This window comes from Arachis ipaensis, chromosome B7 (assembly GCF_059453495.1).
Source record: "Arachis ipaensis isolate K30076 ecotype BB chromosome B7, ASM5945349v1, whole genome shotgun sequence".
In the NCBI taxonomy this organism is placed as follows: domain Eukaryota; kingdom Viridiplantae; phylum Streptophyta; class Magnoliopsida; order Fabales; family Fabaceae; genus Arachis; species Arachis ipaensis.
Window position 1 is genome coordinate 85,229,297 of NC_142442.1, and position 19,503 is coordinate 85,248,799.

A 19,503-nucleotide genomic window follows, 5' to 3' on the forward strand; every position below is an offset into this window, starting at 1 on the left:
CTCCCAAATTTTCCACCCTTTCAGTGACACAGGTTTGAAGATACAATATGAAGCTACAAGCGATTAGTAGGCTTTCTTTATGGTTTTAATTGCTTTCATAGAGTCCCCTCGCTCTTGTCCTTTGAGGTTTTATTTTGACAGAGGGGTAGGTGTTGTATTTGGGTTTATATGACTTCTTATGTATAAGAATTACTATTAATAATACTTATGTGATTGTTATTATTATTTGCAATGTTTATCCTTGATACATGTCTTTAATGAATAAAAACAAAATTTTCTGACATTTTCTTAAAACTGAAACGCGAAATCGATACAAAGGCTCAGTAATTTAGTTAATATTAGAAAAGGTCACGTGACGTTCATTCTAGTAGAAATACCCTGACTTAAGCAAGGTATTTTGCTAGAAGGGATGTTACAGTTTTCACCGTGACCATAGCCTCTATGGTCACCCCTCCCTGAAACCGTGACCATAGCCTTATCTATGGTCACGATTTTGACCGTGATCACAACCTCTATGGTCACTCCTTCCAAAATCGTGATCATAGCTTTATCTATGGTCATGGTTTTGGCCGTGTCTATGGTCACCCCACCTAAAACCGTGACCATAGCCTCTATGGTCACCCCTCCCTGAAACCGTTACCATAGCCTTATCTATGGACACGGTTTTTCGCTATGACCATAGCCTCTATGGTCACCCCTCCTTAAAACTGTGACCATAGCCTTATCTATGGTCACAGTTTTTACCATGACCATAGCTTATCTATAGTCACCTTTTTGTAAAACCGTGACTGTAGCCTATTTCGTTTTATGAAATTTAATTTTTTTTTAAAGTATAATCACATCCTAAAATGATAATCACAAAATAAATCTAAAACTCAAAAATTCAAGAAATCTAAATCATAAAAGTTACATTATAAGCTAAATATATTTTTTGTCCAAACAAGACAAATCAAAATAGAGTGTAATTTATCTATTACATGTAATATCGGATAAAATCTTGTTTCAAAAAGTACAAGACACATCAAAATATATATTACATTTAGATCATCCTGAGAGCTTCACAATATTAGTGTCATCTCTATCTACTTAGATAATTCTGACATAGCAAATTTTGCTTCTGAAGCACCTATCAAAAGCCTCTCAAATGTGGCTTCTGCTTCAGTAATTCTTCCTTGCTACATAATTATGCTTCCGTATATTCTTCAACATTTTTACTGACAAACTTAAATCAACATTACAATGAGAGAGTAAACAGATACAACAACAACATAAGTAGATGACCTGAGACACACCTGCCACCTGAGGCCGAAAAAAGGGTCTATTTAACATCACATATGACTAGTAATAAGTATATAACATGATTTCATACCTCCATCACATACAGAGCAGCAACAGGAGGGCCCAGACACAGGCCAGTCCCAACAAATAACCATCCTACAAGCATACCAAACAAGTTGTTTATTGCTGCACTGAAAAATTGAAAACACAGAAATTTTCACTGAGAACTCGCCATAAGGATTCACATTTGAGAACAAGGGAATCTGCTACTTGACTAAATTTAAATCAGAGTGAGGTCAGATGTTTTAGAAAAAGCAACTCTGGAAAATAGAAAAAAAAAATAAAAATAGCCTAAAAAGATGTATTGAAACCTAGGATATTAAAGATGAAGAGAATATACTGGCTTTAGAAATATAACCTCATCGAAGCGCCAATTATCATTGGCAAAGCACACAACCAGAAAGCCCTACAATGCTCAACTGCATCAGCAATCCAGCCACTGAATAGACTTCTAATTAACGCACCACCAAGACATATGCTCACCACCAGACCTTCATTCAAAACCACACAACAATAAATAAACAAATCAAACTGGATCAAATTATTTGAAACTTTTAAGAATGCATCAAAATAAGCATGGTATTAGAATTTTTAGTTTCACCTTCTACCCAGGTATTTCCCCTGAGCCAAGATCCACGGATATGCTTTCAAGTTGTTCATTGACTACTTTGGATAAAACAAAAAATAGAGGATCAATATTGAAAAGTTAACTGGACTACCAATCAAAGTCAAGGAAGAATGCAAAGAAGAAACTATAAAGCACAAAACCAAGATGGTATCCAAATAGAAATGATGAAAAGGTCTCCACAAGTAGATGTAGTAAGGAGAGCTTCCAAGAAGGATTCGATGTTTCTTTCTCCAAAAAGGATTCAATGCATGCATATCTTTTGAACCTTATTTTGCTGGAAATTAATTAATTAGATTAGGCTTATGCTTAATATATAAATATTTGGATATTTATCACTAAACATGCTAAGCAATATTATATATTTTGTTGTAAATATTAATGGTAACAATCAAATCATGCCAGTTAATGTCCTATCCACCGAAAGAACAATCATCCAAGATAGAAACGATAAACTAGCAACATAACAGCAAGATTTGAAATACACAGCAACCAGCAGCAAAGCAAAAAGTTAAATCATAAGGGATCAAAGAAGATGACTACTATTAAGAACCTAGTTAAAAAAATCTGGTAAAACTATAGAAATTACTAGAAAAATTAGACCTTAATAATCAACACAAATGATCATTTTTGTTGCATGTTGTAACCAGAATGGAAATTGGATATCTTGTTGTACATGCCAGGATTTCTAAATTCAATTAATGGAAGATTTCATCATTTGAACCATTTCCTCTTGTTTCTTTAGATTCTTGATCAGTTGTAGGTCCGTAAAGCCAGCTACAAACAAGGTAATACACTATGTTAATGGCACTCAGCATCACAAGAACCCAACAGTACTTGTCATAGCGACCCTTGTTGATATTATCCGAAATCCAACCTTCCTTTCCATCCCTAGAAGTAACCTTCTCCATAATTCTGAATACCAAAGAAGATAACACGTATCCTGCAGCCATGCCAAGTCCGAAAAGGGATGAGGCGATGCTCGACATACTCTTGGGGGAATTCAATGTAATAGAACTCATTTTGGCCTATTACATTGAATGCTTCAGCTATGCCACGCAAGCAGAGTTGAGGAAAAGGTCATATTGCAGACATATTCAACACTGCATTAGGATTTTCAATATAGAGCTATCCACAAGAATATTATAAATATCATTTTCACACTCAAAGAACCTGCTGGAACTTGGAAGTTTTGAGTGATCTATTTGTTCAGTGATTTAGCTTGCAGCAATCCAAATGAGCCTCCAATGTTAAGCGATATCATGATCTCGGTTGACCATAGGGGAATAACTTTGATGATGGCTTTTAGTTCTTCTACTTCATCTATGGTCGAGGCTGATCCATCTGAGGCTAAATCTTTTTCAGGGTCTTTGATGAAGCAAGCTTTATTTAGAAACATTCAAAACAAAGACATGCCAGAAGAGTTTTACTATTATTTCATACATGGAATGAGCTAAAGAAAACAACAATGATAATGTGAGAATTTGATTTGATTTGATTTGATTCAACCTTAGTTTATCAGTTGGAACAAGAAGATCAGAGTCCTTCTTTTGAAGATACATTCCAGTCAAGTTCATGGCTGGTAATCTAAGCTTCCTGTTCTTATAGGCAGCTACGGTTACTCGTTCAAAGCCAGTGAGCAAGCTGCCATGTGTTTTGTGCTTAATGTAAAGAGAAGAAGCAAGGAAGAAGAAGAAAGTGCACAAACCAGCTGATGAACACCAAAACCCATGAGTGCTGCAAGAACACCAAAACCCAGTTTCCATCCATGATGATCTTGGATATATACTATTCTGGTGAAGGCAATTATGACTGAAATTGCTGCTGAATCATAATACCAGCTGAAGTATATTTCTAAGGCCCTTTGGTTATTGGGTTTATCTTTGCTATTCACTTGGTCAACCCCAAATGCTAGGGGCATTGAAGGCCACCATTTGGTACCAATGAGTGGGGTGAAATTGGTGGTAGCAACTGATAATAACAGAATCATGTTGAAATCCAGCAAGAAATAACTAACACAGCAAGCAAAAAGTGAAGGGGTACATTAAAACATTAAAGTTATCAGATTATAACTTAATAAAACCCTAATGCTCAATTTGGTTTTTAGCTTAGAAATTTGGTACATTGTTGGGTGAAAGGGTTAGAGGATAAGGGAACAAACATACCTGAGCACGCAGACATCGACGAAATGGAGCAGTAGCTCCGACGGCGGCGCGGACAGCCACGGCTTCCTCTTGTGACTACCCAAACAGCAGGGATGGCGAGACCGCAACGGCGACAGGAGGCACAAACGGCGGCAACTCCTCCCCCTGGCCCACTGGCCTGCATTCTCTTCTTCAATGGCGACGCGACGGCGACACTGGACGACGACGACCGCAATCTTGACGGCAGCAGCGATGTGCTACGATCCCTCCAACGGCAGCGTGGATTGTGGTGGCCCCCTCTCTCTTTCTCTCTCGCGTTTGGCTCGACGACATCCCTCTCTCTCAACGTTTCCTCCCTCTCCTTCGTGGTTCTGCAACGACGACGGCGACGGCGGCACCCAGTCCTACCGGCGCCGTCACCTCCGTCTCTTTCTCTCTTTCTTTATTTTAAATTTTAAATAATTTTCTAATTTAGAAGGTAGAATAGTTATTAAAATTCAACCATAATTTAATTAAATTATATAAAAAATATAATATTTATTTATCAATTTATTAATTAGTTTTAAGTTTTAAATAATTTTTTAATTTAAAATTAATAATATTCAATCTAATCATTTTAGGTTACTCTTCTGAAAAATCGTTACCATTGATCCTTATAGGTCATCCTCCAAAACTGTGGCCATAGATATCTTTAAGTCACTTCCAAAACTGTAACCATAGACCGCTTTAGGTCACCCGTCACCCTTTCAAAAAACCGTGACCATAGACCCTTTTAGGTCACCCTTTTAAAAAACCGTGACTATAGACCCCTTTACGTCACCCCTAAAACCATGACCATAGACCCTTTTAGGTCACCCCCAAAACCGTGACCATAGACCCCTTTAGGTCACCTCAAAACTGTGACCATAGACACCTTTAAGTCACCCCCCAAAACCGTGACTATAGACCCCTTTAGGTCACCCCCCAAAACCATGACCATAGACCGTTTTAGGTCACCCTTCCGAAAAACCGTGACCATAGACCCTTTTAGGCCACCCCCAAAACCGTGACCATAGGCCCCTTTAGGTCACCCCTCAAAACTGTGACCATGGACCTTTTTAGGTCACCATTTTTTAAAAAATCGTGACCATAGACCCTTTTAGGTCACCCCTAAAACCGTGACCATAGACCCTTTTAGGCCACCCCCAAAATCGTGACCATAGACCCCTTTAGGTCACCCCCTAAAACCGTGACCATAGACCCTTTTAGGTCACTTTTTTTGAAAAACCGTGACCATAGACCCTTTTTGGTCACACTATAAAAAACCGTGACCATAGACCCCTTTAGGTCACCCCTTAAAATCGTGACTATAGGTACTCTATGGTCACCCTTTCCAAAAAAACTGTGACCATAGCTTTTTTTTTTGTCACCCTAAAAAACCGTGACCTAGAGGGTCTATATGGTCACGGTTTTTTACTGTGACCAAAAAAACCTAGTTTATCTTGTATCTATGATCCCTTTTTACCTTTACGCGTTTAGTTATCATGTGTAAATGCATCACACTTTTGTATCTCTGTTTTCTGCATCCTTGAGCTTTATATCTTCATCAGGCTTCTATTATATTATATCCTTTGATTATATATTATTGTATGAGTTTTATAACTGTTGTGGCGCTTTGTTATCATTTGCTTTCAGGCTAGAGGTAAGGCTTAGGGTGTTACACTTAGTGGTAATAGAGCAGTTCGTCTTCGTAAGCTGAGGGATGGACCGATTGTGCTACATTACATACTATGGGTCATTTTTCTTTCGTGCTATTTAGGATATTTGTTTCATATGCATAGCATGCTTGTTTATGAGTGCCATTTTGGTATAATGGAAGTATTGAGCTTGAGATATTGAGACTGATCACCTTGAAATCAATTTTTGGTGTAGATAGGACCTTGAATGGCAACTCGCGGACAAGGTTAAACACATACATGGAGAGATAATAAAGGTTACGAACCAACTGATAACCATGCCGAGTTTATGGCGGCGATGACTAACCTAGCTAGCTCGATGCAAGCGAGTGCTGCTACAACCGCTTAAGCTATGGAAAGGTTGGGGCAACTAGCAGAGAATGGAAATGGAAAAGGGATCGGGAAAAACTTATGAGGTACTCTAATGACACTAGCTACTTTCCTAAAGGTTAACCCGTCGACCTTCAGGGGAACGACAAATCCTACTAAAGCAGACAACTAGTTCCAAGCCATGGAGCATGTACTGTAGACTCAGCATGTCCCTGATAATCAATTTGTAGAGTTTGCGGCTTATGAGCTGATGGAAAAAGCTTAACACTGGTGGCAAGCAGAGTGCTGACTACTGCAACTTCAGAATGCGGATATTCCATGGGAGTTGTCTCGGACTTCTTTCTACAAGAAGTATTTTCCGGAGTCAATAAGGGATGCTAGAGAACTGGAGCTCATGCAGCTGAAGCAAGGGTCGATGTCTGTAGCCAAGTATACTAGTAAGTTTGAGGAACTCTTTAGGTTCTCAAGGGTATGTCAGGGAGCCCTTGAGTCCTATGAGGGTTGGAAGTGCATCAAGTACCAGGGTGGTCTTAAAGAGAACATTATGAGTGTGGAGGGTCTGATTAACCATAATTTGATGGTTTATTTTGCATTGAAATGAGTGGATTTTTATCAACTTATCCTACATTTATTCATTGAAATAGCATGGTTTTCTGAATTCCTCCTAAATTGTGATTAAGAATGAAAACATGCTTTTGACGCCCATAATTTGCTAAATTTAATTTACTTTAATCCCATTCGATGCCTTGATATGTTTGTTGAGTGATTTTAGGCTTACAACGCAAGTATGGATTGAAGAAGTGAGGAAAAAGAATGCAAAAGTGGAGAATTCATGAAAAAATGGAGTTTGGAGCATCTCAGGGTCATGCATACGCATGTCTCACGCAAATACATGAATATCAAGTTATGTGTATGCATGCCCCATGAGTATGAACGTTTTTTAAATTTGCGAATTCATGCGTACAGATGCCTCATGCGTACACATGACTGCCGGCACATGATTTCATTTAAGTGAACACGTGGGTCGCGATTTTAGGCCTTTCCAAGCCCAATCCAACTCATTTCTGTAGTATTTCAAACCAAATTCAAGAAGGATCAAGGGTTTTAGGGTAGTTTTTTAGAGAGAAAAAGCTCCCTTTTCTCTCTAGAATTTAGGATTCTTAAACTAATTTCCCTTTTGTTTTAGTCTTTAATTCTTGTTTTAGTGTAGTTTCATTTATATTTTGTTGTTCTATTGCCTTGATTCTCGTAGTTTCTTTTGTTAATTTCTCTTTTGAGCCACTTTTTAGTTTATGAACACTCTTGTTGAATTTTGATTTTCTTTAATGCAATTTTATGTTGTGGTGTTTATTGTTGCTTAATTGAGTTGTTATTATTGTTATCTTACAATTGGTAGTTATAGATTTTACTAGTCATGCAATTTATCATGTTTTTTCTTTTGTGCATACCAAGTGTTTGATAAAATGCCTCTTTTAGTTTTAATATAATTTTTCACACTCTTGGCCTGGGATTGAGGACTTAGGTGACCTTGAGTCATTAATATCCAATATTGATTGGTGATTTAGGATTGTTAGTTGATTTCGTTTCCACTAACGTTAGTCTTTCACTAAGTTAATTAGTGACTTGGCTAGGATTTATGGATTGAGATCAATTACACCTATTTGACTTATCCTCGATGTTAGAGTTGACAAAATGGGATTAACTCTTCATAATTTCCATGTTTGTGGTCAATGACTAGGATAGAAAACCTTGACTCTAAACCCTTGCCGAGACCTTTTTTAGAAATTGAATTCATTTTCCCTTGATTAATTGCTTTGAGTTTAATTGCCTTTGCATTACTTTCTTGTCTTTTAAATTCTTGTTTATTGTTATCACAACCCCCATTTTTCAAAGTCAATAATTAAGCACTTGATTGCAATTCCAAGGGAGAACGACCCAAGATTCTACTCCTGGTTATTTTGGTTTGTATTGTGACAATCAAATTAAACATTGATTGAGAGTTAATTGTTGGTCTAGACTATGCTTGCAACGAAATTCTATTAATAAATTCTAAATCGACGTTTAGCCCTCCATCAAGTTTTTGGCACTGTTATATTATTGGCTATTGTTAGTGTGTTAATATGTAAATAGCTTGCTTTTTGGTTATTTTCTTGTTTTTGTTAGTAGTTAGGATTGTGTTTTTCTTGTTTCTTGATATCTTTTTTTTTTATTTTCTCTCTTTTCTATGAATTCTCACCCCCTTTGACTTGGAGTTTGGTTGTTATTATGTTGTAGAAAATGGCAATCTTAATGATGGTGTGCACCAAGGGTTGAATTTTTATTTGAGGGACGAGCTTCATTCATATGGATAATCTTCATGGCAATCTCCTCCCCTGTGCCACTATGATCATAACTCATCCATAGTGTATACTAACCAATTGACTATGGTGGCCCTTGCAATGATCACCAACCTCAACCATCATATTCCTATGAACCATATCCTCAACATTATCCTTAACCACAATACCCTTAAGTCCCATTCCACCACCAAATACCTCCATGGGATCAAATTCCATATCCATCTCATAATCTACCTTATGAACCACCATCATTCCAACATCACTACTCCCATAATTCCGTTGACCAACTACCTCCATATACACTGCCTCAATATTCTTATCCTTATGAATCACCTCCCATATATGAAGACTTTCTCCCATATGATGAATCTTTTTTCCCACCACAACCTCCATTGGTCAACACTGAACAACAAGAATCAATCAAGTGTCATGACGCTATCATGGCTACCTTGGCCAAAGTCTTAACCCACCTAGACTCGCCATGTTCATACTACAACCAAAGCAATTTATGGATGGATGTGAGGAATCAACCTCAAATGAAGAGTGCAAGATGAAGGAAAGCTTGAAACCTTAAGTGGAAGAAGAAGAGTTGAAGCATGAGTTGATAAAAGTAGAGGATACGGGAATTAAATTGCAAAGAGTAGTTGAGGTTTTAGGAGTAGTTGAGCAAGAGACGAATTCCACCGTTGAAGATGTAACACCCTATAATCCTAAGCCTTACCTCTAGCCATAAAACAAAGGATAACAAAGTGTCACGATAGTTCTAAAGCTCAATATAATAATATATAGTCAAAGGGTATAATATACTAGAATTCTAATGAAAAAATAAAGCTCAAGGACTCAGAAAACAGATACACAAAAACGCGATGTGTTGCACATAAACTAACTACAAGCGTAAAGGATAAGCTATACAAGATGAAGATACAAGATAATCAAAATGTATATATAATAGCCAAAAGAATACTAGCCCCAACCCACAGAGTTTAGGCCGACAAGTTAATACAGATACAGTAGAGTTTTTGAAACAAAACAGCAACATCCCGACTCTCAAAATTAGCCTCTAGGCAACAATATACAAGATACAAGAGTGAGAGAATACTAAAGGAAAATAAACCAGAATACAAAAGATGAAAGCGATCATCCGCTTTGTCACCATCCTGCAAACTCACCGAGGTGGGTTGTGACCTGCATCTGAAAAACAACAACATATGGTATGAGAACCAGAGGTTCTCAGTATGGTAACAGTGCCCAATATGTAAGATATAAGGTTCTGAAATGCCGAAGGCAATCCTAGAACTTCACATCGATTACGGTTATTCAAGCTTAACTATATATATAATTTAAACCAAAAACAGGGCATTCTAGCTTAGGAGATTTCTAACTAATCAAATAACACTACTGTCCCATAGACTTTGCCAGCCTAACTTCCATGCGATCCCATCGCCACCATCTACTGAACTTCCTCAATCCCAGTAGCAAACACAAGTATATACCCACAAGTAATACACAGGTAATATTCATGTAGAGCAAGTAAATCAGGAAGTAATTAAGCATGTTATATGTTTAGGCAAAGGATACAAGTAGGCAAAGCAAATAGTACACATAGAAGATGCACATGATGAATGCCTGTCCTACTGGCTGTAATATCACATTGTCGGTTCAACTGCCAACCTGACACATTCTTTCGAATGTAGCCTTTTCTGCCACTCCAAGTGATATAGTGCTCTTCTCACTCTGTGCATCAGGGATATAGTGCCCTGCTCACTATTAACCCTGGGATATAGTGTCGGAATCACTCGCATGCATACCCCAGAGATATAGTGCCTGGCTCACTCTTGCGGCAGAGAAGGAAAATAACAACAATATATATTCCATCATAAATCATTCCAGGGATATAGTGCCCTGCTCACTATTAACCCAAGGATATAGTGCCCGACTCACTATTCATCTTCTCCTCCATTATTTCTAAATTCATATCCTCATTCCATTCTCAACTCATCGTAGTTCTTAATATATTATTATCTCAATACCTCGCCAATCCACTCAAGTCATCCCATCCTCAGAACTTCACAAGCCTAAGTCACCGGCTCTAAACTCAAAACAAACTATCCATTCAAATCCACTAAATGCAGTCACCCTTAATTCAAAGCCTAACTACCATTTTAAGTTACCAAACCCATCCTCACTAGTGGTGCACGAAATTGGCTCCACAGAATTCGCACAGATAGACCGACAAGTATACCGGGTAATCCAAGTAATACCTCAGGTGAGTGAGGGTCGATCCTACGGAGATTGTTGGTTTGAGCAAGTAGTGGTTATCTTGAAGATCTTAGTTAGGCAGATAGAAATTATAGTTTGTCACGAAAAATGCATAAAACAAAATAAATAAATAAAATGTTACTAGATAGATGAGAAATCAATGGTGATAAAATGGTTGAGGCTTCAGAGATGTTTTGTCTTTCTGGATTGACTTTTCTTACTATCTTCTTCAATAACTTTCTGATTCCTTCAATGGCAGCTGTAAGTGATTGACTCATGTCCTCTCATCAAGTTAACCTCCTCCACTGCAGCAATCCACCATGTTGAGATGACTTATGTCCTCTCATCAAGCCACCTCAAGGTTTCTCATTATAGTAGAAGATGAAGCTGTAAGTAATCCTCTCCTATTTATGATCCTACTCAAGGTGCCACAGACAAGGCAGATCTTTTGGATTAGAGAGTGCTGCTTCTCTAACTCTAGCCTTATGCCACAAAGACCTCACGTACCCATAGTCAACAAAATTTCATGTCACGTATCCAAAGTTGCTCAGATGCTTTATTGGAATCCACAATGGAATCTCTAGCTCTGGTTCAACGCTATCTGGGTAAGGACTCACACGGAACCCAAGTAGAATAAGGATGATTGTCACGGGTCACCCTCAATTCATAAGATGAAGAACGAGAATACATAAGAGAATAAAATCAGACAAATTGAGAAAGAACAGTAATATTATTGATCCATGAAACTCAACAGAGCTCCTAACCTTAACCTTAGGAGGTTAGTGACTCGTGCTGACTGAAAAATACAATGAAAGGTTCGAATAGGCAAAGATCTCTAACAAGGGTGATCTTTGTTCTATATATACTAGTCTAGCAACTAAGAATTACAAAAAATAAGATAAACTAGTCTTGTAGTGCGAAAATCCACTTTTGGGGACCACTTGGTGAGTGTTTGGGCTGAGCTTGAGTGTCTCCCATGAGCTAGTACCCCTTAGGGGAGTTGAACGCTAGCTTGGGACTCCCTTTTGGGCGTTGGACACCAGCTGCTCCCTTGTGGGCGTCCAACTCCAGGAATAGGGTAGGTGGCTGGCGTTAAACGCCCGTTTTGGGCCTTCATTTCCAAAGCAAAGTATGGACTATGGACTATTATATATTTCTGGAAAGCCCTGCCACTACAAAAAATGTTGGTTAAAATGACGCTTATATTATGGCAGTTTTATGTAATGGCCAAATTTTTGTTAATTTTGGCAAAAATTAAGGTCCGCCATATTATTCCGGTGATTGGTGGCGGTTTTTGAAGAATACGGTGGTTTAAAACCGCCATTATCTTTAGTATTCCTTTCTGTTCTTTTAAAAAACAAAAAACTAAGACTCAGAGGTGATGTTGTTGTGCATTTGAGAGGATGAAAATAAGAGTAATATTGCGAATGAGAGAATGAGTGTGACGTGTAAATGTGATGAACCTAACCCTAGTTTTCTGCCGCCGTAAGCAACGTTATCATTGTTGTTGCCTTTGGCGGATATTCTAGATCTGCTTCTCTGGCTACTATTTGAGGTTTTATCGCTATCGTTCATCTCCGCCGCCATTCATTTGCTCGGCACCGCTCAGCCCCAAGTTGCCGTAAGCAACGTTATTGTTGTTGCTGCCTTTGGCGGAGGTTCTAGATCTGCTTCTCTGGTTTCAATTTGAGGTTTTATCACCGCCGTTCATCTCCTCACTGCTGTTCATTTGCTCGTCGTCGTCCATTTCCTCACCGCCGTAAGCAACATCGTTGATGTTGCCTTTGGTGGAGCTTCTGCGATCTAATTTTTTGCTTTGATTTGAGGGTTTGCTTTCTGTTCGCAACCGTTCATCATCTCCTCACTGCCGCAAGTGACGCCGTTGTTGCTCTCTCTGGCGGAGCTTCTGAGATCTAGTCCTTTGGCTTCAATTTGCAGATTCAATCTGGTTCTCTAGCTGTGAAGCTATTTTTGCTGCCTCCGACTAAGCTTGTATGATTTGGTTCTACCATCTATATCAATTCACAGTAATCTACTTCATCTTCTTTTTTTAATTTTCCTCCTCTATACGATTGAAATAGTGTTAAGTAATTTAAATTACATGATTAATGTGCAATTAATTGATGATTACCTTACTAATAACTAAACACCAAAGCGATTACGCAAGTGATCGTTGAAGAGAATTAATTATTTAATTAATTAATTAAAGAAATTATGGCGTAGGAAATTCTTTGAGCTGAACATAGGTGCCAAGATACCTTCTGTTGGATTAGGAACTTTTCAGGCTGAAAATTCTGGAGCCTTGGCCAAGATACTCAACAGCACATGCATGAATGAATTAATTAGGTAGTTTAGAGATGCCAATCAATCCCAAGTTAAGCTGTATCGGCATGCAATAAATTGTTCTTGTTAGAAATGAATGATTAAGTCAACTTAATACAAGGACATATATATAGTTAAACTAAGCTTACAAATTTCAACGTGACCAATATTATTTTTCTAATGCCATGTTGGATTGTTTTGCTATGCTTTATTATTTAATTTAAACCTTACAATTAGGAAACTTGGAACCAATAATCTATTCAAAATATCAAATGACCAGTAACTACTCCTTATATATAAATTCAATTCATATGTGATTGAACTATAAAAGTGCCACAAGAAGAAGCGGGTTCTGCTTAGAAAGAACAAGAAACGATGGTAATCTTTAATGTTTTATTTCAGTTCTACCTGAGCCAGGAATTTGAATGTTCCTATTACATATATTGACAAAGCATATCAAGTGATGAGTTTGGTCTGATTATTACTCGACAGGGAATCTGCAGAGATATGGTGGATACCCAACAAGGGCTATGAAGGAAAAGAGGAAACAGAGCTGTACTTTTTGTGTACGGTAACTAATTAACAGCATAGCTAGCTTCCTTCCAAATCAGTATTATATTATGTTTAGTTTGTTCTATTTTTATTTGAAGTATGTAATTATATTGGTGCATGCAGCTATGGAAGGACTAGAGAACATGGCGTTCGTTGCCAATGCGGTGAGCCTATTAACATATTTCTTTGGCTTCATGTACTTCAGCTTAACAAAATCTGCCACAACCTTGACCAACTTCATGGAAACTGCATTCTTGCTATCTCTAGTTGGAGGATTCATCAATGATACATGTCTGTCTAGGTTCAAAACATGTGTTATCTTTGCATCCATGGAATTGCTGGTGAGTACAACATCTACATATCAATTATATCATATCCTTTTGGCATCATGATTACAGCTATCATTATTCATTGAGGAAATAATCAATCAAGTGCAAAATAATAAGGAAGAATTTTGAAACAAAAAATTGATATTATAATAAGTATATAGTCCTCAATTATTGAAGTATATTATAATTCAATTCAACAAAGGTTCTGCTCTCAATAAGCTTTTTGATAAGTTGAGATCTCAATAGCTTGACATACATTATTCAATTCTAAAGGTAGTTACTGCTATATTCTTCCTTTGTCAGTCTCTTTGTGTTCAAAGTTCTTTTGCTTTGCTTATAGTTTTATCTTTACTTAATGGCATTTTAGACAATGCTCCCAAAAAGGATATTTGGTCATGGTGGTGTGATGATATCTGGTCTTGATTCATCTGTTTCAAATGATGAACTTAAGCATATTTTTGGATTATATGGAGTAATTAAAGAAGTAAGTTTTAATTCTGGGCTTTCACCTTTTTCCCATCATGTGTCTTACCAAGAATTATTTTGGCATTAGTAATTATTGTGTAATTGCAGATCTATGAATATCTTGAAGTGAATCATGTGAAATTCATCGAGTTCTATGATGTGCGAGCTGCCAAAGCTTCTCTTAGTGCTTTAAACAGGATCTGTATTCCTGGAAAGCAAATCAAGCTTGAACATGGCCATCCTAAAATTGCTATGTACGGGCTCTACCTGCTACTTTTAGTTGTAATTTATTTTCTTCTTGTTATAGAATATTTTTAAACTTTTTATTCTCTTGGCTGTCTCAAATTGTTTATGAGATAAACAAGGGAATCAAGAATTCAGTGATAAATTTCAAGACAGAAAGGCTAGCGGGATAACAAAATTACCACTCTCTACATTGAGTTGAGTTTCTAACATTGCTTAATTTTTGCTCATGCAGAAGTACATAAAGCAGAACACTGACGTCACTCTCTGTGCACTCGAGATGGGTATCAATGTCTTTCACTTCTCTACTTTCTTTTGTTTATGCACCTTGTTACCTCATTACTTCTTTTTCTGTTAGGTTCCATCAAGAAAATAAATGGTTTTTGAAGCTTGATCTATGACATTTTATTATTTTTCATAAAATAATTTATGATTTTATTAACAATGGATATAAAAGCTTTACTTTGTACATTAATGTAGGGAGTGAGTAAGTTCTAATAATAAAAAAGGTTTAGGTTGTGACTTATGTAACATTCTCACTATCCGAATGTCACGTTTCCGGCTGCGCCACTCTGATAGCTTGGGTATTACGACAACTCTAAACATATTTAATACTAAAATAGGAGCATGTTTAAAACTTAAAAATGCATAACCCTTCAAAAACACTTTTTCGTTGAAAACATAAACATACATGTTCATACCAACCAAATACAATACCTTAGGATATATATATATATATATATATATATATATATATATATATATATATACATAACACTAGCTTACAAACATACATCTCATAATTTCCTATCCCTCGTACAAACTTATTATATGGTAAAGGCGAGGGAAAATAATAACTAAGATAATACAAAAAAACAAATAAACAAAAAAGGAACATAACTCTTCTGAAGCTTCGTCGTCCATATCCTGAAAAGGAATAACCTGTAGGGGAGTGAGAACGTCCTCATTGCTTGTTCTCACTATAGGATTTATAGAAATTGCTATAACAAGATACGTAAAATAAAATTATTCTTAGAGTACAGTGATCATTGCTCGTCTTATGAGTCTTTCCAAAAACCTTGGGTACACATTCGAAATCCAGAACATCCCTTTTTGAAGACTTGATAAATTTCTCAAATATTTTAAAACAAAACCTTTTTCCTTTCTTGCAAAAGTCTAAAAGATTTTTCCTAAACAGTATGAATGATTAACATATCCCAAACATAGGTTCAATTAAGTCTATGCTGTAAGAGTTTGATTTTTCATACTTTTCTATACCGCAACCATGAAAGCAGTTACCTATGTGGTATAAATGATCATCCCGTTCCAAGCGTAGGTTCATTAAGTCTATGCTGAACCGGTCAGATACTTTATACAGAACTAGAACTCAATATACCAATCACGGCCTTAAGCCCATCCAATCCAACACGGCCCCCGGCCCTAACAACTCAATCATCAACCAATTCATCACAAACCAACCAATCAAACACAATCACAATTAATGTAGTTCAAACACAATTAATAGCAAGTACAACAATTATATTAGTTAGAAGTTAACATACGTATTCACATAGGCAAATCAAACTCAATATGCACACCCAAACAATGTCACAAAAATGCATATGATGCATGCCTGTCCTACAAGCCATGAGCTCATGCGTCAGTTACATTGCCAAACCCGACTTGGATAAGTGGGATCCAACCGCCGTCCTTACCCGTAGGTCCCACAGACAAGCGGGATTAATCCACCGTCCTTGCCTCCACCGTAAGCGGGATCAAACCACCATCCTTAAGTGGGCGCGGCACCCTCGACAAGCGGGATTAAACCACCGTCCTTGCCAGGTGCCAGAAACTTATCAACAATCTCATCTCAGCAGAAGTGGGACGAACCCGGCCCTTATGCCTACCAAACCATAACTCATCAATCTTGAGGACATCCATAATCAATCAGGCTCAATAACCCATTTCAAATTCATTCTTAGCCTATTTTCATCACTTCACATCTTGCCAAGAATCACTTTTCAAAACGGAGCCACTTTCCACATCTTTCTAACACTTCCAAACAATCACAAAATCATGCCAAATTCAAAATCTCTTTGAAAGACTCAAAATCCTTCATTTTTAAATCAAGATTTGGTCATAAAATTCCTCAGCGGAGTCTCAAGACTTCAGAGGAGAATAACCTAACTCATTTCTTAAATTCATTGAAAACCTCCGAAACTTTAACTTCTTGATTTGAATAAATAGAATAGAATTTAAATCGAAACCGAATCGTGTTTATAACTATTCCGAACCAATTTCAAACCAACTAAACTTAAGCCAAAACCAAATCATTTTTAAACCAAAAATCAATTTCAGTTTCATTCTTAAATCAGTTTCCAAAGGCTCGGAAAGTGTTTCAATTTTACTAAATCAAAGTTTTAGAAAATACTTCAAACTCTTCCTAAAATGTCGTAAAGTGAAATTAGTTAATCGAACTCCATTAAAACTCCTTCAAATTTGCTTATTCAATCAAATTCCAAAACTTGATTCTTTTCATCTTTAAATTGACTTTAAAACATAATTCTTTTCTAAAATAGTTTACATTCAAAATATAACAATTTTCTTAATAACAGTGTTCAATCTAATTCTTTTATCGGTAATAAAGTTCAAGGCATAATCCGTTCCTTCTTAAAATACTATTTCAAATAAAGTCTCGGATTTTATAGAAATTTCGGCAGCATCTCCCCTAAAACTTGGACTTTGCCACCCTGTCCGGGTCCCAACCAAACCAATCCTTAACTCTTTCGAACAGGTTCAAGACCAAATCAGATGCCAATAAAACAAAAACTCAAACTTTCAGATTATCAAAAATAATTTCAATTCAACCAAATCCAAAAATCTCCAATTTATCAAAGTAGACATTATCCCAATCAAACAGGCAACCATATTCATTCAGGACAAAATCAGACAATTCATAAGACTCACATAATCAACAGAAATACATTTTGCACATTATATCTATTTATAATAATTTCTAATTTAAAATAAATTAGTTTGTATAAAAAGCCCCTCGGAAAGTCGAATCCGTAGGAATTAACCATGATAAATCCGTTTATTTTAAATTCGCAGCAACAATGATAATTCCAATGAAATCAAAGACACCGCATCCATTGGAACAGCAACAACATTAATTTCGTGGTGATGGTAATGGTTGCAGCAGGACAAATTTTGAATCTAATATGATCAAGGGCAGAAACAGCCCTAGGAATCCAAGACAAAGCAAAAACTATAATTGAATTAAAACAAGAATATGACAACTATAGCAATGACAAAACATAACGTGCAAATGGATCAGGCCCAAGGGAAAGATCAAACCAGTACCATGATAATAGAATCAGAACCAGCAACAGCCCCAACGTTGGCTTCTAGCAGCGGCAACACCTTCACCAATGACTCCAATTGAGATAAACCACAATAAACAATATGGCCAATAACATCAGAGGCAAATACAGGGTACTTTACAGAGCAATAAGGGTTCAGAGATGGTGGTTCTCATGGCTAGGGCTTAACTGACTCACCATTAATGATGGCAGCGACCGGCGGCGGCAGAGGGATGGTCCCTCCTCTGTGCGTCACTCTCTCTCACATGTCTCGTCCTCTTTCTCTGCCACGACATCAATGAAACCTCCTCTCCCCTACTTCGTTCTTCCCAGCTATGGTGGCGGCTTCCATCAAAGGCGGCAGCGACGGTACTCAGCATTGGCGACGACGACTCCAGCGCGGCGACAAGACACGGATGACGAGTTTGCAGTGAGCGCGACGGGCTCTTGCTCCCTTCCTCATTGTAGCTCTTCCTTCCTCTCTGAACTGTGTCGATGGCAGCACAAACAGCCCGACAGTGGCGGCAGCGTGGCGGCGCGATGATTCAGTGGTGGCGATGGCAACCGGCACAGAGAGCGGCACAGCGCGGCGACCCTCCTTCCTCTCCTCTTCTTCTGTTCCCAGTCTCTGCTTTCTCGGATCTGACTCTCCCTTCCCTGGTTCCCCTGTTTCCATTTCCCTTCTCTTTTTCTTTCTTAGTTCGTTCTGAAGCTTTCTTTCCTTCATTCTTATCTTTCTTTCTTTCTTTCTTTCTTTTCCCAACAGCAGCTGCTATGTTGTGTGTATGTGCATTACTGAAAGAGAAAGGGGTGGCAAGGGGTTTCTTTTGGGGTTAAAGGGAAAAATTGGTTTAAATAGGCTTAGGGTTTGTATATGAAATTAAGGATTTTGAGACTTAATTTAAAACTAATTGAAACCTTAAAATTACTCTAAAAATATATTATTTGTTGCATCAAATTGCTATTTGATTTTTACTCATGCTCTAATTGAAAATACATAGTAATATAATTAATTTTCTTTATCCTTAAAACTTAAAGTATTGCCCAATTACATGTAGTCACCATTATCACATATATTCATGCAAGTTTGTAAATTATTTTGATAATTCAATGCAATTGTCGGTTGGGTTTGATTCCCATAGTTTGAGCCTTTGAGCTTACATGTATTCTGTTGGAATTTGATTTGTTTTGACCAAGCACTAGCATTCATATAGTTGGTTGCATCCATTTAGATAGTTGCATTTAGATGATTTAGTTGCATTGAATAAATGTCATACCCTTTGCTTCATTCTTGGTTTAAGCATGAGGACATGCTTAGTTTAAGTGTGGGGAGGTTGATAAACCCCCTTTGTAGGGTTTATCTTATGTTGAATTTAGAACATTTTGATAAACTTTCCTCACATTTATTCAATGAAATAGCATGATTTTGTGATTGTCTCTGTATTTGAGCTTAGATGTGAAAATATGCTTTTTAGATCTT

The 19,503-nt window shown here is 37.3% G+C and overlaps 1 protein-coding gene, 1 long non-coding RNA gene and 1 pseudogene across 2 annotated transcripts; 1 reads left to right on the forward strand and 2 right to left on the reverse strand.

Moving 5' to 3' along the window:
- Nucleotides 1-1,082: 1,082 nt before the first annotated feature.
- LOC148553224 (protein NRT1/ PTR FAMILY 1.2-like) lies at nucleotides 1,083-8,884 on the reverse strand (annotated as a pseudogene).
- A 4,533-nt stretch (nucleotides 8,885-13,417) lies between these two features.
- LOC107609045 (protein NRT1/ PTR FAMILY 4.2-like) lies at nucleotides 13,418-15,164 on the forward strand. Its single transcript, XM_021105971.2, has 6 exons — nucleotides 13,418-13,450; nucleotides 13,565-13,638; nucleotides 13,748-13,965; nucleotides 14,321-14,437; nucleotides 14,527-14,672; nucleotides 14,897-15,164. Exons 3-6 carry the CDS (start codon nucleotides 13,750-13,752, stop codon nucleotides 14,904-14,906), a joined length of 489 nt encoding a protein of 162 aa, XP_020961630.2. The 5' UTR covers nucleotides 13,418-13,450; nucleotides 13,565-13,638; nucleotides 13,748-13,749; the 3' UTR covers nucleotides 14,907-15,164.
- A 152-nt stretch (nucleotides 15,165-15,316) lies between these two features.
- Nucleotides 15,317-18,837, reverse strand: LOC148553225 (uncharacterized). Its single transcript, XR_015891952.1, has 2 exons — nucleotides 18,222-18,837; nucleotides 15,317-18,084 (listed from the first exon to the last, which is right to left on the reverse strand). It is a non-coding gene; the product is annotated as an uncharacterized LOC148553225 (long non-coding RNA).
- Nucleotides 18,838-19,503: the final 666 nt, after the last annotated feature.

Bases quoted from the DNA above. Each gene is read 5' to 3' on its own strand.
- LOC107609045 (XM_021105971.2), top strand. From the start codon at position 13,750: ATGGAAGGACTAGAGAACATGGCGTTCGTTGCCAATGCGGTGAGCCTA. The intron at 13,966-14,320 runs GTGAGTACAACA...ATGGCATTTTAG, and splicing joins TTGCATCCATGGAATTGCTG to ACAATGCTCCCAAAAAGGAT. The intron at 14,438-14,526 runs GTAAGTTTTAAT...GTGTAATTGCAG, and splicing joins TATATGGAGTAATTAAAGAA to ATCTATGAATATCTTGAAGT.